Below are 25135 nucleotides of genomic sequence, written 5' to 3' on the forward strand. Positions count from 1 at the left end.
TTCAATTTTCAAAGAGCCTGTGTAATCCGCTTGCCAGAACCTGATTGCTTGGTGATCAGAGACGGAGAGATTGTCTGAGCAGAAGTTCCTAAGGAGGTGGACCACATCAAGGGGCAGTCATCACTGATACTCCTCTTCCCCTGCCCACCCAAGTGCAGAAAGCAGACGTGACCTTTTCCTACTGTCTCAACATAAGCATTTTCTCTGTACTTAGACTAACCACAGTGGGGAGTTTGTGTGGGACAAGCCCTTAATCCCAGTTATCACCTCATTTTGATCAGTGGCAGACAGAAAAAGCCATGAAGATGTCTTGGCATCCCTCTTTCTTTTGATGTAATTCTTTTCTGAACCATTCTAATCCATAAAAACATCAACTGAGTCAAAACACACTTCTGAAAGAAGGACATCCTTTGGATATGTGATTTCTCAACTTAAATTGGCAGTGACTGCATCACCCAGGTGTGCTAAGAGATGGGTTTGGAATAAGTTTACCCTACCTGTAATCCTCAGAAGCCTTCACTTGACTGATGCTTCCTTATATCAAGGTTACATTTTGCCCTGGGGGGAATGGCTTGGGAAGGGAACACCTGAAGTAAAATCTGAGGAAGGACTAGCTGTGTTACCAACTGTCAGTCTCTAAAGGCTGGCTGGTTGTGATGGAAACTGAATTATGGAATGTCTAAGACAACATGCCTGAACTGGCCTAGGAATTATAGAACTTTTAGGAAGTCTCTCCTTTTCTCAAAGCCTAATTCTCCAGCCAATACCATTTGTCAGCTGTTAAAAAATGAGGGTTGGGGGAAGGATAAGTGGGAGGGGTGAGTGCTCTCTGTAAAACTCTCAAAATCTTTGCTAAAGCTTTGAATCTTTCCTTGAATCATTCTTAAAACCTCATCTGAAAACGCATTAATGATTTTTATAATTTTGGAAGCTTTCGTAATTATGGAAGAATGTGCATGTGTGTGGGGCAGACAGAACAGCTTGTATGGAGATTGCTGACGTTTCTGATTGGTGTTGACCACCTGAAGATCAAGGACAAACTGGCCCAAGTCATCTCTTCTGATTCCTTCCAGGTCTAAATTCTATAATTCTAATTGCGTTCAAAAAGGAAGTTGAAAATTGTTTATTTACCAGGTTGAAAGATAGGGCAGATAAAGAAATTGCAACAGTTTATCCTCAGTTTCAATATTGCTTCAAATATCTGAGGAAAAAATTTTAAGAAAAAAATAAGAAGACAAAGTCCCTTCCTCAAGGCAGCAGATAAGCAATGAAGTTTCTCTGATTTCATTCTGTTTGATCATTTTATTTATTTATATTTCTTCTATCTGTGTATCTATCTATCTATCTATCTATCTATCTATCTATCTATCATCTATCTATCTATCTACTTACCTATAGCTAACAGTGTGCAATATATTTTAAATCTATTTTAGGCAAGGAAAGTTGAAATAGATTTTTCCTAACACTTTAGCTAAACTGTTAATGTCATGACTTACCATGACTTCCTTATGGATACCTTACAGATTTCTAGATAAAGCATTGGATACCAAAATAAAATAAATAAAAAAATAAATAAATAAATAAAAATTAAAAAATAAAATTAAAAAAAAAATGGGATCTGAGACCTGTAAATGACTAGAAAAAATGAAAGTTCTTCTAAATACATGGCCAACATTTTTGGTTATCTTTCTCTTTCAAAAGGTAATTCCTTTGAAAGCAACAAGCAAATCTTTCCTTTTCTGGAATACATGATAGGACTGCATTTTAAGAAATGCCTCATATGGATAGCAATAATTCCACTTATTTCTATCTCCCTCAAGAAGTTTTATCACAGTTCAAATGAGTGAAAATAATGCCTATATTATTCAGATTATCCCAAATCTTCTCCAATTTTCTAAATAGCTAAATTGTTGCAATTATTTATAAAATGTAGTACTTTACCACTCATTGTGACACGCCTAAAAAGTGATATTACATATTCTAGCTAAAAACCACTACTTTTAGAAGCTGAAAAAGCAACAGGGCAACAGAGCAAGCCCATGCCTTAGTCTTGCAGAAGTGGGGTAACAGTCACCCATTTATTCCTTATTTATTTATGTATCCATTCATGATCAGAATGTCATAAAAATTATTACAGCTATGAAAAATGGCATGGATTGGCATGAAAGGAGACCAGAGCCAGGGATGCCAAGTAGAAAGCTATTGTAGTCACTAGGATGAGAAAGAAGGCCTCAGCTGGGGCAGAAATAATGCTAACAACTGGAAATCACAGAAAGCCATACTCAACTGTACCATTAGAAGAATAACTGCAACTGACACAAATATAGGAGTGCAATATATCTGTGTAGGGTCTTTATAGGTTTGTTACCAAGTTGCTTTTCTTTTTATTGAAATTTGGTGGACATGTAGTCCTGAACTCTTAGAGAAGAAAATATGCAGCAACCATCTCCTATTCTTTTTCCTACCTAACCTAAGACCATTGGGATCTCTGACTGTTCTTCACTGCTGCTTAAATAAGCTAAACTGGGAAGATGAGCTGGTATATTCATTAGGGTAGCTAAATCTCTACCTTTTGAGTTTGGAGTTCTCCTCCCTAGGAAACGTTGGCTGGGGTCGTTCCTCCTTAAAAAGGTCAATTAATAGTCTGGAATGTTTATTTAAAAAAAAGGTGACCCAGGGTCAAACCTAAAGAAAACTATAAAGTAAAATAAATCCGTATTTGGACCACCTACTCAGCCCATTTCTTGTCATTTTTTTTTCCTGTCCCTAACTTTTTTGCACCCTCTTTCCAATTTCCTTTTCAGAATTCTGCTTTCCATTAGATTTGACTGTATTGCAGAATATTAGCATTTTAATGCAGACTCTGAAACAGTTCTCAAGGGGTGAGGATTAGCAGAATTTGGGCACAACTTTCCTAAGGGCTACTTTCAAATTGCCCATTCCTTCTACTCTATTACATGTAAAGATTCTTATGTACCCCTCCTTGCCTTGGTTGGATACTACTATCCTAGGTGTTAGAAACTGCAATGAAGAAATAGCAGGTAGTGAACGGTAGAGTTGAGGCTAGGAAACTTCATGCCCAATAACTTATCTAATTCCATTAAGAAGAAGGTTGGAAAGACAATTATTCTTCCTACTCTGAAGGCTTAGCCCTACTTGTGTTTATGCTGTGAACGCAAAAATCATCAGGGAATGGGTCAAGTGTGGTAGCTCACACCTGTAATCCCAGCATTTTGGGAGGCTGAGGTGGGTGGATCAACAGGTCAGGAGATCGAGACCATCCTGGCTAACATGGTGAAACCCCATCTCTACTAAAAATACAAAAAATTAGCCGGGCATGGTGGCAGGCGGGCACCTGTAGTCCCAGCTACTCAGGAGGCTGAAGCAGGAGAATCGCTTGAACCTGGAAGGTAGAGACTGCAGTGAGCTGAGATCGCACTACTGCACTCCAGCCTGGGCAATGGAGAGAGAATCCATCTCAAAAAAAAAAAAAAAAAAAAAAAAAAAAAACAGAAAAGAAAAAAAATCAGGTAATGGGTTAAAATAAGTATAATCTACTAGGAATTCTCTTTCAATTATTATTTTATCTGTATTTCATTGATTGAAAAAAATAAAAAGATTCCTTTTGAGTTTGTGCTCCCATGGGTGGCATAATAATTATTATATATGCAGAACTTACTAGCTTAATGCTTTTTATATTAATATAAGCAATTTGTATCTTCTTTATATACTGATATTCCCACTTAACTTTCTGAGATATGCAATGTTATTGTCAACATTTCAAAAAACTCTGAAGCACCTTGAAAATTTTAATAATTTGCCTGAAGTCACACAGTTAGTAAATGGCCAATCCAGAATTCATGTTCTTAACCAGCACTCTATTCTGCCTCTGTAAAATATTTGATTTTGAATTTAATTGGAGAACTTCTAGTGTGGTTCTAGTTTAGAAAAATGGACATAATCAAAAAAAGAGGGATTCAGAATTATAGAGCACCAGAGTTGAAAAGGGCATAGAGAGTGAGAATTCCCCTCCTTGGAGGTGATTACACTGAGACCCCAAAAGCTAACATGTTTTTCACCAACCACAGTAATCAGTGGAATAGCTGTGATCACAACTCAAGTCTTCTGAGTTCTCAGTGAGTATGGTAGCGGGGAGAAACTGGTGGGACCAAGGAAGTTTAATGAACTCATTAAAGAGATAACTATTTGAAAGGAGTAGACTGAGGATACTCTTAACTGGCTCTAAACCCATAAAGTATTCAACGTGATAATTGTCCTAATTCAGTCAGTGTAAGGTTTCTATGTTGTCATTTATTGATAAGTTCCTAAGCTCTTTTTGAAAGTCAATTCTCTAAGAGAATGCCCAGATATTATCATGACATTTAAAACTATATGGTCAAGCAACACCTTTCTAAAATGATGTTCTCTTTTGGCACATTTTAGTTAGAACCAGGATCTGCAGATTCAAATTCACACACCAATCTAGTGACCTGTGAGCATTTCATGGTACTCTGCTGCCATCATCTGGCAAATTGAAGTCAGTAACACTTGATCGTTGCCTGCTTATTACTTCAGAATCTCCGTACCAGATTAATAGAGTTCTGGCTGGAGTGGAATGGACTTGGTAATACTGGTGATTGAGGATCCGTATAGGGTAGGAAAAAGAAATTATTCTAAGAGTAATGAAAGATTCTGAAGAGTATGAAGACTACATCGAAGCTAAGAAATTAGATTGTAAATTGAAAGTCTCATTAACTTATCCCTAGACATCATAAAATACATGTCATAGAAGTGGGCAAAATTTGTCAGGTCTACAAATATGAAGGCAGAATCTTCCTTTTTATATAGAAATATTTTAACATTTATAGTAAAGTCACAAAAGTCAGCTAAAAAGGGATGATTATTTATTTTTATAAAGCATTTTTGTTTCCAGAATGACAGAAGTATACGCATGTGTGTGCTTGTATGTGTAATTTCTTTTCAGAAAGTTTGGTTTGTACAGTGTTTAAAGGCATATGTATACTGCATGAAACTATACTAAATTTACATATAATAGGATGACATGTGTAATGAGATTATATTTTTTAGGGTATTATCTTGTTCTTTTTTTTGGGCCCTTCCTTTAATGGGACTTTCTTCCTATTTAGTCAGACTCACCCATTGCTTCAAAAAGATTCACATTTTTATTGAATGTAAGGAGTCCATGTTTAAATTTCCAGTCCCAAAATAAAGTCTTGAAGAAACTTTAAGAAACAATATTCTTCAGACTCAAGCATTCAGTTGAATTACCCTGTAGACAATAGGGATTTCAGGATGTAGATAATAGGGATTTCAGGAAATTACATAGGAACAGTTTATTTATTTATTTATTTATTTTTGGCCATCCTAGAAATTGTCTTAAGACTTTCAAGGGGAAGTAGAAAGATTCACAGAAAATCTTACGTTAAGATAACGTTAAGACAGAGCCTTTAGTTTTGGGTGTGGAATAGCAGCAGAAGAAGCTTCATAAACTTACTCCTCAGTGAAACAGCCCTAACTAGTGAAATTATCAAAACATAAACACACACACATTGAAAATCTCTAGAAATTGTTCTGTGAACATATAGCAAATGAAGAAAACTTGTGGCCGCGTGCAGTGGCTCATGCCTGCAATCCCAGCACTTTGGGAGGCTGAGGTGGGTAGATCTGAGGTCAGGAGTTTGAGAGCAGCCTGGCCAACCTGATGAAACCCCATCTCTACTAAAAATACAAAAATTAGCTGGGTGTGGTGGCAGGCACCTGTAATCCCAGATACTTGGGATGCTGAGGCAAGAGAATCACTTTAACCTGGGAGGTGGAGCTTGCAATGAGCTGAGATCACGCCATTCCATTCCAGGATCAGGGACAGAGTGAGACTCCATCTCAATAACAACAACAGCAACACAAAAACTTGTATTCAGTAAAATATACTAAATCTTAATAAGGGCATCAAGAATCTTTGGCACTTGAACCACAAACTGCTTCCTTTCCTCCAAACCCAGCTAGGTGTGATAAAAGCTTCATTCTGGACAAGTGTGCTCAAGAATGCAGTTTCCCCTCCCTCCAGCTCCCAGTCAAAGGCTGTGCTATGTCCCTGTGAGGGACACAGCGTCAGTATTTCTCATCCCCTTCCCACTCTGTGTTGCAGAAACTAAGTTTCAGGTGAGTGCAGCCTAGAGGATAGAGACTCTCTTAGTCCTCACAGCTCTCATTTATAGGTGAGGCTCTGTTTAGGTATCACAGGATGAAAACAATGAAGTATTAATCTTCCTTACCTCAGCTCACCCTCAAGGCAGAGGTTTCATAGTGGGAGAAGCAAACAAAGAAGGCCAGGCTACTACTGCTAGCAGACACTACTACTAGTGTCCTACTCATAAAACAGGTGTGTCACTTCAACAGAAGCAGACTTCTTTTCCAACACCACCCACCATTCTGCAAGCTTGGGAGCAATGGCTCAGAGATTTTGCCCAGGAGGAGAGGCAGGCCATAAGAACAAAGAGCTCTGAAGCTCTGCCCAAAGGAATTGACTTTACTTGGAACAGAGTATCAAGAATTTCAAGCCCAAGGGTGCTTTTTGACAACAGTGATTTTGGTGTTAAACAATTAATTGGAGGCTGGTATCTCCTTGAGAACAACAAGACAAACAATAAGTCAGAGTTTACCATAGTGAACCAGAAAAAATACAGCTAATAACTGTTCTCTTAGGGACAGAACAAACTGCAAAGACTGGTCTTAGAAACCACTCTTGCAAAGGGGCCCAAATTTAATTGCATAATACCGTGGAGCGACAGATGCCTCAGGCATAGTAAGAAACAATAATAGGCAGCCTGCTAGTATAGTCTAGGAACTGGGTGTGATACCAACAGAGGCAGAGAGCTTACCATAGAGATCAGGGAAAGAGATAATTAAAATGAGCCTGCTAAAACCACCATCAGCCCAATGGTTATTAACCACTGTAGTCCAAGGCTGCACTCTCCAATGTGCAACATCAAAGGCTTCACACTTAGGGGAAACTGATTTTATAAAACAGTTCAGCCAAGTCACTAACCAATTAATTACTCAACCAGTGACAACAATAAGCCTTGGTTTCAGAGCTGCTATAATTATCTACAATATCCATTTTTCAACACAAAATATGAGACATGCAAAGTAACAGGAAAGCATGAGACATGCAAATTAACAGGCAAGCATGAGCTATACACAGGGTGGGGAAAGCAAGCAAAAGAAACTTTCTGTGCAAGAGTCCATGTCAGAGTTAGCAAAAAAAATTAAAAGTCAATATTCTAAATATGTTGAAAGAAATGAAGGAAATCCTGATTAAATAAAGGCATGATGACAATGTCTCCTTAAAGAAACATTATCAATAAACAAATAAAAATTTTAAGAAGAACCAAATAGAAGTTTTAAAGTTGAAAAGTACATTAACTGATGTTAATTATTCACTAGAGGGGTTAATAAATTGGAGATTGTCTCCCCAAATATTAATACATGTCTACCCAGAACCTCAAAATGTGACTGTTGTGGACTAAATTGTACGCTACATCACGAAAAATCTTGAAACCAGCACGAGAAAAATGTGGTTTTCATGTGAAATAGCTGACTTCTTATCAGAAACAAATGGACGGTACAAGGCAATGAGATGTTATAAAAAAGTACTGAAATAAACTGCCAACCAGGAATTTTATACCCAGGAAAACTACCTTTAAAAAATGAAGACAAGGCCGGGCGCGGTGGCTCACGCCTGTAATCCCAGCACTTTGGGAGGCCGAGGCGGGTGGATCATGAGGTCAGGAGATCGAGACCATCCTGGCTAACATGGTGAAACCCCGTCTCTATTAAAAATACAAAAAATTAGCCGGGCGTGGTGGTGGGCGCCTGTATTCCCAGCGACTCGGGAGGCTGAGGCAGGAGAATGGCGTGAAACCGGGAGGCAGAGCTTGCAGTGAGCCGAGATTGCGCCACTGCACTCCGGCCTGGGCGACAGAGTGAGACTCCATCTCAAAAACAAAAACAAAAACAAAACAAAAAAATTAAGACAAGATACCAGAATAAAAAGGTAGAGGAGGGACCTGAGACAGGCTGCCCCTGCATAAAAATAGAATAAAGGGGCAAAACTTGTGAGAATTATTTTATTTTTCAGAACTCTGGAAACTAACCAACAGGAGCCATGGAAACATTTAGTTAAGATAAATAAATAGATAGCAGTAAGAGATACAAGATTTGTGTTGTTTTAATTTACACTAGTTTCATCTCTAGCTCCACAGCTCATCAATAGCTTTCAAAATGTAATACTCCATATTCTTGACACTAGAGGGATTACAGCAGAAATACAGTTCTTCAAAAGCCTTATTTCCAAAGAAGAGTCATTATTGGACTTGTCTGGTGGTTCCCTGGATAACCTTACTTGAATGGCTTGTCTTTTGCAACCTCATTTGCATTTGTCTAGTGTTATAAGCCTATCTCCAGGGAGTGTTATCCAATATGTTAACGTCACATGTGCCTGAGGCAACACATAGCAGGGCAAATTGAAGACCAAATAAAAGCATAAAAGGAAAACTGAAGAATAAAATGTCTTCTTATTTATAAGGGACTTTGAAAAACTCTGGAATGTTAGTGGAAATCTAAATGGCAATGAAGATGCCCAGAACTTTGCAAAACAGTATGCAAAAGCGGAAAGGACTGAGAAGCTCCAAAGCTCTCATCTCTGACTGACCTTGAGGTTTCATAAAAGCAGAAAATGAAGGTTAAACAGAGTTGTCAACTTTTCAGCTGAATATTGAAGGCATGCCCCAACACAAACACAGAATCCCTTGACAAAGACTGAGAAACTTCTTGGTTCCAGGTGTTTAACAAAAATCATTGTCCAATTATAAGCTTACCACTAAACTAACAGAGTAGAAAATCCAATGGCCACAAATGACAGAGATGTAGACTTTGGGAAAGTCTACTGGAGAATCTGATTTCCATAAATAACACATTACAACCTGTGTAATGTCCAATTTTCAACAAAACGTTATAAGACTTGGAAAGAAACAAAAAGATAAAAATACACAGGGAAAGGCTCTCAATAGACACTGTCCTTGAGAGAAGCTCAGACATTGTACTTACCAGTCAAATACTTTTAAAATCAGCTAATTTAAACATATTTGAAGAGCTTTAAAAGCCTATATATAAAGAACCAAAAGGAATATGAGAATCATGTCTCACAAAATAGAGACTATCATTAAATAGCTACAATTTTTTTGAAGTAGAAATCTTGGAGTTCAAAGTACAATAACCGAAATAAAAACTTTACAAGAAGAACTAAAGATCAGAGTTGAGCATGCAGAAAAAAAAAAAAGAATCAGCATACTCAAAGATAGGTGAATGAAGATTATCCAGTTTGAGGGACAGAAGGAAAAAGGAATTAAGAAAAATGAGGACAGCCTAAAGGACTGCTGGGACATTGGGACATTATCAAGTGTACCAAAGGATTTAATGATAGACACAGGAGGAGAGTACAGAAAGGGGTAGAGTGAATATTTGAAGAAATAATGGCCAATAACTTCTCAAAGGGGTTGAAGAACATTAATCTGCACAACTAAAAAGCTTAATAAACTCCTAGTAGGATCAATTTAAAGAGATCGACACGTGGAGACACATCATAATCAAAAATGTGAAACTCAAAGACAGAGAATCTTCAAATCGGCAAGACAGAAGTGACTCATCGTGTACAAAGGATGACCAATCAAATTGAAAGCTATTTCTAATCAGAAACAATAGAGGCCAGAAAGAAGTAGGATGAAATATTTAAAGTGCTGAATGAGAAACAACTAACAACAAAGAATTTAATAGTTAGCAAAACTATCCTCCAAAAATAAAGGATAAATTAAGACATTTTTAAGATTAACAAGAACTTAGATCTTGTTGATATATGACAAACCCTACAATAAATACTAACAGGATTCCTTGAGGTTGAAATAAAAGGACATTAGGCAGTAATTCAAATCCACAAGAAGAAATAAAAATCACACACACACACACACAAACACACACACACCCCAACCTATACTTAACCGACCCTATAAACCAACTATACTTAACAGACATTCATATAACATTCCATCCAACAACAGAATAATACATGATCTTTCCAAGTATACACTGAATAGTCTCCAAGATAGACCATGTATTAGACAACAGAGCAAGTCTTAAAATATTATAAGAATTTGTCATATAAAGTATGCTTTCCAACTACAATGGAATTAAATAAGAATACAATAAAAGAGAAAATTAGGAAAATTCACAAATATGTGAAAGTAAAAACAACACATTTCTAAATAATGGGTCAAAACCATACAAAAAAAAAAGAAAACAGATAACACAGGGAAATTATAAAGTATTTTAAATCAATGAAAATAAAAACATAACACATTAAAAATACACCATGCTCCTAAAGGTGCTTAGAGGGAAATTTTTAGATATAAATGCCTATTTATTTATTTATTTATTTATTGAGAGAAGTCTTGCTCTGTCAACTAGCTTGGAATGCAGTGGCATGATCTTGGCTCACGGCAACCTCTGCCTCCCAGGTTCAAGTGACTCTGCTGCCTTAGCCTCCCGAGTAGCTGGGACTGCAAGCATGTGCCACCACACCTGGCTGATTTTTGTATTTTTAGTAGAGAAGGGGTTTTGCCATGTGGACCAGTCTGGTCTCGAACTCCTGATCTCAGGTGATCCGCCAGCCTTGGCCTCTCATAATGCTGGCATTACAAGTGTGAGCCACCGCAGCTGGCAGCCTAATTTTTTTCCTATTTTAAAGAAAGGAAAAATCTGAAATCAATTACTTCACTTAATGTTTCACCTTAGGTGATACTGAACAAAGGAAGGCAAGTTAACTCAAATCTAGAAGAAAGGAGGAAATAATAAAAATTAGAATGAAAATAAATAAATTATAGAATAGAAAAAATTAGAAAAACATCCATTAGGAAAGTTGTTCTTTTTGAAAAGATCAACAAAATAGATAAACATTGTAGCAAGTTTGGCTGCAAAAAAAGAGAACACTCATGTTACCAAAGTAAAAAACGAAGGACAGATTATTACTACCATTCTGAAAAAATAAAAGAAATATAAAGCAATACTTATGTATATCATATGTACACATAAGTATACAACATGTATACTTATATGATCAGATGTATACTCATATGAATAGATGTATACAAGTCAATAAATTTGATAATGTAGATTAAATGAACAAATTGGCAGAAAGATGAAACTACCAAAACTGTCTTAGGAAGAAGTAGAAAACCTGAAAAACTTATAACATATAAAGAGTTTGATTAATAATAAAAGATGTTAAGTTAGGCCCTGATTGCTTCACAAGTAAAATTCTATTAGATGCTTAAAGAAGAATTAACACAAATCCTTCACAAATCCTTTCAAAAAATAAAAGAGGAGGGAATTTCCAATTCATTCTATGGAGCCAGTTTTAACATGATGGCAAAAGCAGACAAAGACATACAAGAAAAGGAACCTAAAGACCAAAATTTGTATTGAATACAGATTAAAAATTCCTCAACAAAATGCTAGCAAATCAAACCCAACAATGTATAAAAAAGATTCTATACTATGACCAAGTGAGATTTCTCTCAGAAATACAAGGTGGGTTTAACATTTGGATATCAATTAACCCAATATGTCACATTAATATTATAAAATACAAAAAACACACCATTATCTCAATAAAGCAAAAAAAATTGACAAATATCAGAGCCCTTCATGAGAAAAAAATCTCAACAATTTAGGAATAGACCAGAACCTCCACAACCAAATAAAGAGCATCTATGAAAAATTCACCGCCAACATCATAACTAATGGTGAAAGATTGAATGCCTTCCCCCTATGGTCAGGAACAAAGTAAAAATATAAGCTCTCACCACTTCTATTTAACAATGTACTGATGGTTCTATTAGGGCAATTAGGCAAGAAATGAAATAAGAGACAATCAAAAAACTATTACAACTAATAAACACATTTAGTAAGGTTGTAGGATATAAGATCAATATACAAAAATCAATTGTACCCTTATATACTACAAATGAACCATCTGAAAATAAAGCTAAGAAAACAATTTTATTTACAATAGCAATAAAAATACTTACTAATCAAATTAACAAAAGTAGTACAAAACCTATGATCTGAAAACTATAAAACACTGTTCAAAGAAATTAAAGAGGATATAAACCTCGCCATAATCAATCGCCTCTTATCAGGTTCTTCCTTTGACTCATGCGGATTACAATTCAAGATGAGATTTGGGTGGGGACACAGATCCAAACCATATCAATAGATCAGAATATTTAATATAATTAAGATTTTCCAAAATTGATCTATAGATTCAATAGGTTAACAGTTAAAATCCCAGCTAGCTTCCTTGCAGAAATTAACACATTGATCCTGATTCATATGGAAATGCAGAAATCCAGATTAAAAAAAAAATCTTGAAAAAGAATAACAAAGTTGGAGGACTCATTGTTCCCAGTGTCAAACTTACTACAAAACTATAGTAATGAAGACAGTGTGGTACTTGCACAAGGTTACACATATGGATTAATAGAATACAATTGAGACCCAGAAATAAACTCAGATATTTAAAGTCAATTGTTTTTTTGACAAGAATAGTTTTTGAATAAATGAATTTTGGGACAACTGGATAGCCACAATGAAAAGAGTAAAGTTAGATCCTTTTCTTATTCCATAAACGAAAATCACTCAGAATAGATCATAGAGGCTGTGCACATTGGCTCGTGCCTGTAATCCCAGCACTTTTGGAGACTGAGGCAGGTGGCTCACTTAAGCCTAAGAGCTCCAGACCAGCCTGAGAAATATGATAAAGCCCCATCTCTACAAAAAATGCAGGGCTGGGCATGGTTGTGTGCACCTGTGGTCCCAGTTACTTTGGAGGCTGAGGCAGGAGGATCTCCTGAACCCAGGAGGTCGAGGCTGCAGTCAGCCATGACTGTACTACTGCACTCCAGTCTGGGTGATGGAGTGAATCCTTGTCTCAAAGGAAAAAAAAAAAATCACAGATCTAAATGTAAGAGCCAAAAATACAGAATTTTTAGAAGAAAGTTTTGGAGTAAATATTGCTGACCTTAGGTTGGTCAAAAGCTTCCTAGATATTGCACAAAAGCATAAGTGACAAAATAAAAAATACATCATTGAACATCATCAAAACTAAACAATTTTGTGATTCAAAGTATGTAACAAAAATGAAAAGCAAAACCACAGAATGGGAGAAAATATTTGCCAATCATACATCTGATAAGGGCCTATATATTCAGAATATATAAAGATCTTATACAACTCAATAGTAGAAAGACAATAATCAAATTTAAAAATAGGATCTAAGTAGTTATTTCTATAAAGAAGATATGTAAATGGTCAATGAGATCCTCATGAAAAAATTTTAGGAAAATTTAGATCAAAACCATAATGAGATACCACTTTACAACCATTAGGATGACCACTATTTTCTAAAATGAAAAATAAGTGTAGGTGAGAATGTAGAAAAATTGGAACCTTTCTGCATTTCTGGTGGGAATATAAAATGGTGTAACTGCTGTGGACAATAGTGTGGTGATTCTGCAAATAATGAAACATAGAATTTGCATTTGATTTAGTAATTCTACTTCTGGGTGTATACATTAAAAAAATGGAAAGCAGGAATTTGAACAGATATTTTTGTCCCAATGTGCATAGCAGCATTATATACAATATGGAAAGGGTGGAAACCACCCAAATGTCCATCAATAGATAAATGTAGATAAATGTATAACAAAATGAGGTATAGATCTATACAACAGAATATTATTCATCAATAAAAACACAACAGAATAATATTCAGCAAGAAAGGAAATGAGGTTTTTGGTGGTTTTTTTTTTTTTTTTTTTTGAGACAAGAGTCTTGCTCTGTCACCCAGGCTGGAGTGCAGTGGCACAATCTTGGCTCACTGCAACCTGCACCTCCTGGGTTCAAGAGATTCTCCTGCCTCAACTTCCCAAGTAGCTGGGATTACAGGCATGCACCACCACACCCAGCTAATTTTTGCATTTTTAGTACAGACGGGGTTTCAATGTGCTGGCCAGGTTGGTCTTAAACTCCTGACTTCAAGTGATTGGCCCACCTTGGCTTCCCAAAGTGCTAGGATTAAAGGCATGAGCCACTGTACCCAGCTGAAATGAGGTACTGATACATGCTACAGCATGGCTGAATAAAAGGAGCCAGACACAACAAGCCACAAACTATAGCATCTTGTGTGTGTGTGTGTATATGTGTGTGTGTGTATGTGTGTGTGTGTGTGTGTGTGTGTGAAATGGCCAGAATAGGAAAATCTACAGTGACAGAAAATAGACTAGTGTTTTTTTCCAGGGCTGTGGGTTGAGAAGGAGGAGTGACTTCTATTGGTTATGGGGTTTCTTTTTGAGGTGAGGAAAATGTTCTAAAATTTATTGTAGTGATGACTACACAACTCTATTTGTATAAAGAAACTCATTGAATTGTACACTGTAAATGGATATGTATTTATTTCATGGTATTTGAGATATATCTGAATAAAGATGTTATAAAGATAGGACAGAGCCTGATCTCTGAGAAAGAACCCAGTTTTCCACCCCCTCCCCACGGTGCTTCAGGTTGATAAGGGGTGACTAGGCCAGGAAAATATGATATTTGTGTGATGTGCAAGCAGAAAAATGAGAGAAATGCTTCCCTTTTCATATGGATTCTCGGTGGGGTGCTCCTGAAACAGTGTCTAGCAACAACGCAAGAGGATCACAGAAGAAGAAACATGATAGTGTCTGTAAGCAGGGAGAAATGTGGAGAGAAACCCACCGAGGTTCCCACATCCTGACATACAAATGCATATACAGGAGGAGAGTTAAAAATCCTAAACAGCAGAGAGACTAAAATGACATTAGGCCAATGAAGGTGCCACAAACACACCAAGCAGAATGGATTATCTTCAGTAACGGTGCTGGGGAAACTGGATATCCATACGCAGAAGAATGAAACTGGGCCCCTTTCTTTCACCCCATACAAAAATTAACTCGAAATGGATTAAATACTTAAATGGAATACCCAAAACTACAAAACCGCTAGAAGAAAAGAATGGTTCAAGATTTTAAACTAGGCAAATATTTTTATTGCTAAGACTTCAAAAGCACAGGGAACAAAACCAAAAATAAACAAATGGTGCTATATTAAACCAAAACCTGCACAGTCAAGAAAACAATCAACAGACAGAAGAGACACCTGTAGAATGGGAGAAAATATTTGCAAACTATTCATCTGACATGAGACTAATATCCAGAATATACAAGGAACTCGATGGCAAAAAAAAAAAAAAAAAAAAAAATCTGATTAAAATAGGAAAAAGATCTGAATAAACATTTTGCAAAAGACATACAAATGGTATATAAGTATGTTTAACATCATTAATTATCAGAGAAATGCAAATCAAAACTACAATGAGTTATCATTTTACTCCAGTTACAATGACTATTATGAAAAAGACAAAAAATAAAACAAAACAATAGATGCTGACAAGGATGTGGAGAACAGGGAACTCATACGCTGTTGGTAGAAACGTGAATTAGTATAGCTGCTATGGAAAACTGTATGGGAATTCATCAAAAAAAACTAAAAGTAGAACTATCATATGATCCAGCAATTCTACCACTGTGTATCTATAAAAAAAAAAATCAGTGTATCAAAAAAGTATCTGCACTTCCATGTTTATTGTAGGACTATACACAATAGCTAAGTTATGGAAGCAACCTAAATGTACACCAAAAGATAAATAGATAAAGAAAATGTGATATGTATGAACAATGAAATACTATGCAGTCATTAAAAAAGATGAAATCCTGTTATTAGCAGCAACATGAATGAGACTGGAGGACATTAGGTTCACCACATGTTCACCCATACATGGGAGCTAAAAACAATTGAGCTCACGGAAGTAGAGAATCGACTTGTGATGATTCAAGGATGAGAAGGGAAGAGGGAAGGGAAGATGGGGAGAGATTGGTTAAAGAATGCAATGTTACAGCTGGACAGGAGCAATAATTTCTAGTGTCCTTCACGGTTAACTACAATTTATTGTGTATTTTCAAAAGATTAACAGAGAGGAATCTGAATGTTCACAACACGAAAATGACAAAAGTTTGAGGTGATGGATGGACATGCTAATTACCCTGATTTGATCATTATACATTGTATATCTATATTAAAATATCACTCTGTATTTCAAAAATATATGCAATTATTACATGTAAACTAAAAGTAACAGGAAAAAAATTTAAAAAGGAATGAAAAGACAAGGATTACTGAAAAGAGTTTTTACAGACTTCAAGACTAGGAGAATGGATTTCAGTAACAAGTGATAGAGCCTGACCCAAAGCTGGGAGGAGCAGATTCATTGGTTGTTGACTCAGAGGTGACAGAAGGTGACAACTACAGACCAAAGTTAATGAGGAACCTCAGGAGGAATCAGTGAAGCCTTGCGGTTCACTGCAAGAACACTCATGATGCTAAGCCAGCTTACTCTTGCATTTAGATAGCTTTCTGAGAAGAAGGAGAGAATAAGAACCTTAGGGATGAAAATAGTCCTGATAGAAAATTCATATTTTGAATGGACTAAGTTTAAATTCTGAAACATTGGGGTTTTACACAGAGTCTGAATGTACCTGGACGAAGCTAAGTTTTTTTTTTTTTTTTTCGCTCTGCCACCCAGGCTGGAGTGCAGTGGTATGATCTCGGCTCACTGCAACCTCCGCCTCCCGGGCTCAAGCAATTCTCTGCCTCAGCCTCCCAAGTAGCTGGGATTACAGGTGCACACTGTCACACCCAGCTAATGTTTGTATTTTTAGTAGAGACGGGGTTTCACCATCTTGGCCAGGCTGGTCTTGAATTCCTGACCTTGTGATCCATCCCCCTTGGCCTCCCAAAGTGCTGGGTTTACAGGCGTGAGCCACCGTGCCCGGCCAAGACTAAATTTTAAACCAGAAGGGACTAAGTGATTATGAATGCTTGAGATTAATTTTTCCATTTCTGCCATTAAATGGAAAAGGGTGTTGGTAAACTGCTGAGTTCAGTTAGAGAAAAATTACATTCCCTCGGCACCATGTCAGGATGAGTAAACTTTAAACTTCTTACTATCCATTAAGGAAACAGAGTACTCAAGGTATGGTCATGAAGTAGATCCTCATGGCCAACCAAGTGGTCAGATATAGGCTGAATTTTCAGTCTGAAGTTGTGAAAAACTGTGAAATCATGAAAAAGCAATGGGCTGAAAGTCAGCACGCCTGGGATTGAGTTTGGTGATGCCACTAACTGGCTATGTGACTTTGGAATAAAGTGACTGGATCTCTTAAAACACATTTGCCTGCCTTTAAAGGAATTGAATTAGATAACTAGTTAGGTTTCTTCCAGCTCTAAAACACTGATTCTCACCTCTCATGTGGCCAGTGAGGAAATGTCTGCCACTTCCTGGCCAAGTTCAAATGGACATTGCCTTTTAAGAGATGGAACCCTCTTCTCTTTCCTCAGGCAGCTCCCTAGAGGCTGGGCTAAGGACGGCCAGAAATAAAGTGCAATTACCTGTGACGTGCTGCCGGCTTCTGCTTTTGCAGCCACAGTTTGTAATTAGCTCAGGAATAAACACATCATCGTGACAGACCGAACAGTAAAACAAGGCTCTGGACAATGAAAGAAAACCAAGAATGACTTATGTGAGTCTTAACACAAAGGAGGCATGGTGCTGACTCAGTGGGCCTCCCACTAAGCTGTAGTTGCTTTAGTGCTTTTCCCCCATAAAGTAATAAAAAAATTACCTTTTGACTTCCTTTGGTGTTTCAGCAATAAAGAACCCTAGTGTGTTCTTATGTATCCTAACTTGTGCAGGTGGATTTAGTATCAGACCACTGGAAACGAAAAATAAACACACAGTAATGTTTCCCTCTGATTTCAGTGGCAATAGTTGGTGCCTCTTTCTGTTACGATCAACGGATTCTCTAAGTTGCTAAGTTAATCGTATTCAACCTCCTCTTACTGCCAAACACAGTGGAGAGTGTGAATTTGACATTTGTGATTCTTTGTTTGATTGGGGCTGACTATGAAGAGGGCAGCCAGGGAACAACTTGATCAGTGAGCTGAACACACAGTGGACCTGCGGGGAAGCCTCTCCCGGATTCTGTCACGCATCTGAGATGATCCGACCACTCAGGTGCACGATATCTTTTTGATTTAAGCTATCAAATGACAAATATGCTGAGACCACACAGTTTCCAGGATTAGCATCATACTAGTAGTGCTCATCTTTAGGCCACTTGCCATTTAAAATTAATGTTTAACTAACCAGCTGGATTCAAAAGTTTCTTGTATTCAACTATGCAGCTTTTGAGGTTATGCATTTCTTTTGACTTCGGTTTTGTTTATTTTGATTGCCAGATTTCTGAGAGCAGGAACCATGTGAACTATTTCTATTATTATCTTACTTGAACCTTTTGATTTTCTATTTTCTTGTGGTTTATGTGTTTGAAAATATTGTATTATAATTTTCTGTCCATGATACTCTTTGATGCAGTATTCTGCCATGCTTTTCAAATTACCCACATTTCTCCCTGTTCATCAGGATCTCCTGCCTTTATTTCCTTCATTTCAGATGTCTATGGTGAGGTCTTACAACCCTATAATTCCTCTCACTTTTTGCAGAATGGAAATTCTTCTTTCCTCCTTTAAAAATCATCCCTCCTCTTGTATTCACATTGGAATGAGGTGAAGTTTTAATTCTGGCAAAGCTTATTCTGTTGTTGCGATACTCACACCTTTCAAGTGTTAGAGAACCCTCACAAAAGTAAATGAGCTTGCACAGCGAAAGTTCTTCAGTCTCATGCCAAGAACAGACCCAGGCTGTATAGCTGTGTTCAGGTAGATTACAATGGATGGCCTTTTCTGAGTATTTACTGACTTATATTAATGAGTGAAATAATTGGTCTTAACTTTGGAAGGAAAAGAAAATACAACTGTGGCCCCTTAAATATTATTGGCTGATGCTCACTAAGTAGCAGCTGCATGCTTAGTTGTGTCTTACACAGCCTTGTTTTTTTTTTTTTTTTTTTTTTTTTGAGATGGAGTTTCACTCTTGTTGACCAGGCTGCAGTACAATGGCACGATCTCGGCTCACTGCAACCTCTGCCTTCCTGGTTCATGTGATTCTCCTGCCTCAGCCTCCTGAGTAGCTGGAATTACAGGTGCATGCCACCACACCCGGCTGATTTTTCGTATTTTTAGTAGAGACAGAGTTTCACCATGTTGGACAGGCTGATCTCAAACCCCTGATCTCAGGTGATCCACCTGCCTCGGCCTCCCAAAGTGTTGAGATTACAGGCGTGAGCAACTGCGCCCGGCCGCTCCTATTTTTCTTTTTCTTTTTTTTTAAGGAGAGAGGTTTCTCTGAACTCATATTAAATATCTAGCTATGAAGATACTGTCACAATAAAACATATATTTGACTGTATTTGAGAAAAGAGGTGAGCCTCTCTTAAACACTTTCCTAATGTGTTTTTAGTTGATTCCCTCTTTATGATTTGGCCAATTGCTCTATCAGAGAATGTTTGTTCCTGAAACAAAATCATTACAGTATGTGACTGGGGTCAGATCCAGCTTCATCTGTTAGCAGGTGACAAATAATTCCCTAAGAAAAATTCTTATAATTCTCGAAGCCTTTTGCAAGTCTTACAGTCTCTTCAAACTTGCCAATTAGAAGAGGAATTAAAAGGTGAGAAAAGATAGGTTTTCTCCTCAGAATTGCAATATATTTGTTTAAAGTCCAACTATTTAAACGTTCTGTCTTCCTTCTACCAATAATGGCAGCAGTGAATTTACTACAGGATGGTTACAGAAGTACAGCCCTGGAGCCAGAGGACCTGAGTTCAGATCCTGGCTCTGCCACTTGGGTGTTGTGTGAGGTTGGGAAAATCATTTAGCTTTCTGGGGTTCAGCTTCCTCCTCTGTAAAATGAGACTAATAATGATAGTACCCATCTCACAGCACTGTTGTGAGGATTATTCAAGAGTTAACATATGTAACAGGTCTATAGCAGTGTTGGTCACAAAGTATCAATCATGTAAGGGAATGTTCTTATCAATACATTTGCCAAATAAGAACTTAATCCCTTTGATTCACCAGACTTCCAAGTGAGAAGGTAAAGTTAAATCTCTGTTTCCGTAAATCCCCTTTTCATTGGGGTATATGTGTGTTAGGTAGTAAACAGGACCTCTTAAATCTACGTGGGATTAGTTACTAAATAAATATTCATGTTTCTGGTCTGTAATGTCCCAACCATCATCTTAATAAAGTTTACAGAAATCTAGAATGTTAAGAGGTGAAAAGGATCTTAAGGGCATGTGGTTGTAGTTTCCAGATTCCAGTGAATAAACCAAATATATCATGGAGACTTGAGAAAGAATTCTCAGGCTCACCCTTGGTTTTGCAGTCAAAAGTAGGGTTTTGGAATCTATAAGTCTTTAAAACTTATGCAAACAGGCCAGGCACAGTAGCTCACACCTGTAATCCCAGCACTCTGGGAGGCTGAGGTGGGTGAATCACCTGAGGTCAGGAGTTTGAGACTAGCCTGACCAACATGGTGAAACCCCATCTCTACTAAAAATACAAAAATTAACCGGGCGTGGTGCACATGCCTGTAATCTCAGCTACTCAGGAGGCTGAGGCAGGAGAATCGCTTGAACCTGGGAGGTGGAAGTTGCAGTGAGCTGAAATTGTGCCATTGCACTCCAGCCTGGGCGACAAAAGTGAAACTCCATCTCAAAAACAAAAACAAAAAAACTTATACAAGTAATTCTGACATATAAGCCAGGTGGTTGAAAGCCAAAGTTGTTACTAAAACTTGATAAAATTTTGGGCCAGTCTGAAACCCAAACTACCTGGCTTATGATTCCGAGTCTACCCATTTTACTATGACCTGTTTCTAGTAGGAGGCCCATTTATGCAGATGTTTACATTCAGAAGTTTTGATTGTGAGATTTTCTTGAGCACAGCAGGATTTTAAAACAGAACTTAGGCAGACAGACAATACTACTTGTTATTCTCTTATTAATGACTTGCTTTTTACAATATCCCACTGACGTCTTCTACCCAGAGGCCTTCTACAACCTCTCAACTCAGACAGGTCTTTGCTTCTTTCCAAACTTTTCACATATAATAATTCCTTTATAGTCCATCTGATATAATTGAAAATTATTTCATTTTGAATGTTTTCCTATAATTTTACAATTTCTGGTAATGTCAATTTTAGAACAGCAAGGTGTGTTAGAGTTTCATTAACTCTATTTCCTCATTCTACAAATGATGAATCCTTCTCCACGGCCACAGGGCCAGCAAATCAGTCAGGATCAGAATCTAGTCTGTTAATTCTTATTTAGCACAAGTTAATTTTTCGCTAAAAAGTACACATGAGCCAACACACAGTCTTTCTTGCCCTCATCCCATTTAAGCCCCACCCCTTTTCCTTTTTTTTTTTTTACAGATCTTTTTCTCTATATTATAGTATGTATTTGTCTTTCTTTTCTCCCTTTTCTCCCATTTGTTCATGTGTATTTCATTTGCTCTGAATTTTATTTTGCATTACGTGATAACTTCTCTTACTTTCATATTTATTCACTTATGGGTTTTTGGGAAATGCTGATGTCTGGTGATGTAACATCTCCTTTATCTACTCTATCAACAAAAGCCTTTGTCCAGTCAGCTGGTCAGATTCCCTTTTTGGCATATTTTGTGCTTTCCTTTTTTAAAAATTATTTTTTGGAGATAGAGTCTTGCTCTGTCACCTAGGCTGAAGTGCAGTGGCATGATATCGGCTCACGGCAACCTCTGCCTCCCAGGTTCAAGCAATTCTCATGCCTCAGCCTTCCAAGCAGCTGGGATTACTGGCCTAGGTGCACCACCATGCCTTGCTAATTTTTATATTTTTAGCAGAGACTGGGTTTCACCATGTTGGCCAGGATGCTCTCGAACTTCTGGCCTTAAGTGATCCACCCACCTCGGACTCTCAAAATGCTGGCATTACAGGCATGAGCCACCATGCCCAGCACTGTCCTTGGCTTTTCATGGCCAGTGTTTGTGGGAACATTTTTATTACAAATAATTCAATTTTGTGGTATTATTTCATGGTCAAGATCTGGCAATATTGAAAGAAACAGTTCTGAGAAGGTGACCATTTCTTCTCCTCTCTGCTCCTGAGAGAGGACTGGGGTAGGGTCTGAGGAACAAAAGGGAAGTGTTTATCCAAGAGGGTCACCACCCTAACCCGTGCCATCAGAGACAGCACAGCAGAGGAGCCAGGGAGCCCCAGAGGCTTCCTCTCAGCCAATCCACCAAAGGGAAAAAGCTTAGTTATAGCTGCATCTTTGGAAAAAGTCTTAATCACAAAGATTCTCCAGAAAAAAAAAAAAAAAAGAAAGAAAGAAACAACAAAACTGAAGAGATGAGCAGACTTATTGGTACCAGAAACCATCTGTAAAGAGGGACTTGTATTCGATGGCTATCAACAGGAGGTGCATCTTCAGAAAGCAGAGCCTGGGAAAGAAGACGAGGAGTCATAAGGAGAGCAAGGGGTCAGTGAACAAAAAAATAACTAACACTCTGTGCCCTGGGCCTAGGAGGAAACCAACATCTTAGAGGAAATGACTCCCAATATAGAATGATCCCTTGTAAGTGAAACTACCTAAAGTAACCAACAGCCACTGCACCAACTGGGACAGAGATGAAATTGCCCCACCCCAACTGTGAACTGCTAAGTTGCAGGGACCCTGGGCTGTCCCTTCTTAGATCTTCAGTTTGTAATGGAGCCTGGCCTATAGTGGGCCCTCAGTGAACGTTGTTGAAAGAATGTTGTTGTCTGAAGAATGAGGGAAGAATTTCACTTCACTTACCGGGCAACTTCAGGAAAGCTCATTCCAGCAAAGTCATCAGAGAGACGTTGGGTCAGAATATTGTTTTTCATGCTATTCAAGAAGTGTTTCTGCCAGGTCTGTTTAGGTGTAACCTGGAATACATAATCATGCCACATGAAGCAAAGTGACAAGGAATGTGGAACGTTAGAATTCACATTGCATATTCTGCTAAGCACAAATGAGTCTTTATTGCGTGTAAGTCATAAAAAGGAGATTTATCACAGTGCCTAACTAGAGAATGTTAAAGGAATAACTAAAAAGCTAACTCCATCTTAACTATTTTCACCAGAGTTCAGGATGAGGCAGACACATCATTATTTATTTTCTTTCCAGATGGCGTTCAAGTTTCCTTGCTGGCAGTGAGAATTCTCCATCGCCAAGTCCTGATTTCAGCTTTTGAGTTAGTAAAAATCAGATGGGAAAGTTAATGTGGAATCTAAATTATCTCTCTCTGGATATGACTATTCAAGATTGGTTTAAAATATTTTAGTTTTCTACTAACCACATACCTCAATGAAGAAAATACTCATGGCTTCTGTCTAGTATCAGAACCCTTCATAAGTTCAAATGAACTTGAAGGACCATCCTGATGCATGGAAGAGAGAATGGAGAAATCAAGGCAAACAGTAGGTTTCCAGAAAAATGGGAGATGTAAAAAAAGGAGAAAGATATCTCAAAACGGCTAAATGCACTTAACCCAACAGAAAGGCTGTTAGGAACTTGTGGCTGACGTTTGTGTAAGACCCTCTCCTCATCCTTCTCCACCTACTGCCAAGAGAATCACCACCACACTGTTCTGATATAGCAAGACAGTCTTCTTAAAGCCCAGAATCTCAGATGAAAATCTTGAATTTCTAAACATTTAGGAGCACTGTTGCTGTGGAGAGTTATGACTGGTTCAGAAATTCTCTTCAGATGGTCATCATGCAGTTTGGGACAAAAAGCAAAGCAAAACCAAACACATAGACAAACAATTCTGCCCTACTAAAAAGGACAGACTATTTCAGGCAATCCAGTGCCTACTTCCACCACCAAGATTCAGCTGAATGAATCTTTTGCCTTTTCCTACTTTTACAGTCCTCTCATGAGGAGGGCTCTGATCATTAGGTGGTTCATACCACTAATTTCCAATAACTAAAGAAATTGGCTTAGTGTTTCTAATCTAAATGTTTTGATGTTTGAAAGAAGGTAAAAAACGATAGCATGGGGATGGAGAAGACTTCCTGAGATAGATTTAAAAAGATCAGAAAGGAAAACAGGAGGATTTTGGATAGAAGAATCTGGGTGCTCAAGTAAGCCAGTTGGATCAGATCTAATGTAAATTTAAGTTTAAGGCCATGCTCTGAACCGAGGACCAACCGGAAATGTTCTTCGAGCTACAATTTCTCACAATATGATCAATATAATTAAAACACATGGCACTGATTCAAGGCCTTTAGTCTGAGTTCTCAGAAGTTTTACAAATATTAACTCAATATTTGGAAAAACCCAGTTATGAGATTAATAACTTTAATTTTATAGGTAGAGAAACTGACAGTCAGAGAAAGTAAGGGCCTACTCTGAGAGAAATCGGTCATAAAACTCTGGAGTCCCAGCCATTAAACCAAAGTCGATAGTTTGTTTTAGACCCTAAGGTACCAAAGAATAATGCAGCTTTCACACATCTTGCCTGATGCTGTTCAGTAAGGATTCCTGAAAGTAGGTTTCAGACTTCACTCAAAAAATCATTAAGTAGACCACAAATATCTCTGAATTCCTGTAAGCTAAAATCCATCTTGTATAAATAATGACAGGTGATCATCCTCAGTGGGGAGGTTACAACTCTAGATCTTATTTTTATTTTATTTATTTATTTTTTTGAGACAGAGTCTCACTCTGTTGCCCAGGCTGGAGTGGAGTGGCATGATCTCAGCTCACTGCAATCTCCACCTCCTGGGTTCAAGCAACTCCCCTGCCTCAGCCTCCCCAGTTGCTGGGTCTACAGGCTCATGCCACCATGCCTGGCTAACTTTTTTTTTTTTTTTAATATTTTTAGTAGATACAGGGTTTCACTATGTTGACAAGGTTGGTCTCAAACTCCTGAGCTCAAGTGATCTGCCAGC

General features: G+C 37.7%; 1 protein-coding gene across 2 annotated transcripts in view; it reads right to left on the reverse strand.

Annotated features, from left to right (window-relative positions):
* Positions 1–25135, reverse strand: part of KCNU1 (potassium calcium-activated channel subfamily U member 1) — a 162347-nt gene that overhangs the window by 78746 nt on the left and 58466 nt on the right. For both annotated transcript variants that reach the window (XM_050801679.1, XM_050801678.1), the window contains exons 15-18: positions 23013–23125; positions 22585–22656; positions 17895–17984; positions 17662–17759 (exon numbers count right to left, since the gene is read on the reverse strand). In XM_050801679.1, the coding sequence (XP_050657636.1) occupies positions 17662–17759; positions 17895–17984; positions 22585–22656; positions 23013–23125 (373 nt within the window). The remainder of the gene's footprint in view (positions 1–17661; positions 17760–17894; positions 17985–22584; positions 22657–23012; positions 23126–25135) is intronic.

This window comes from Macaca thibetana, chromosome 8, assembly GCF_024542745.1.
Source record: "Macaca thibetana thibetana isolate TM-01 chromosome 8, ASM2454274v1, whole genome shotgun sequence".
NCBI classification, from domain to species: Eukaryota; Metazoa; Chordata; class Mammalia; order Primates; family Cercopithecidae; genus Macaca; species Macaca thibetana.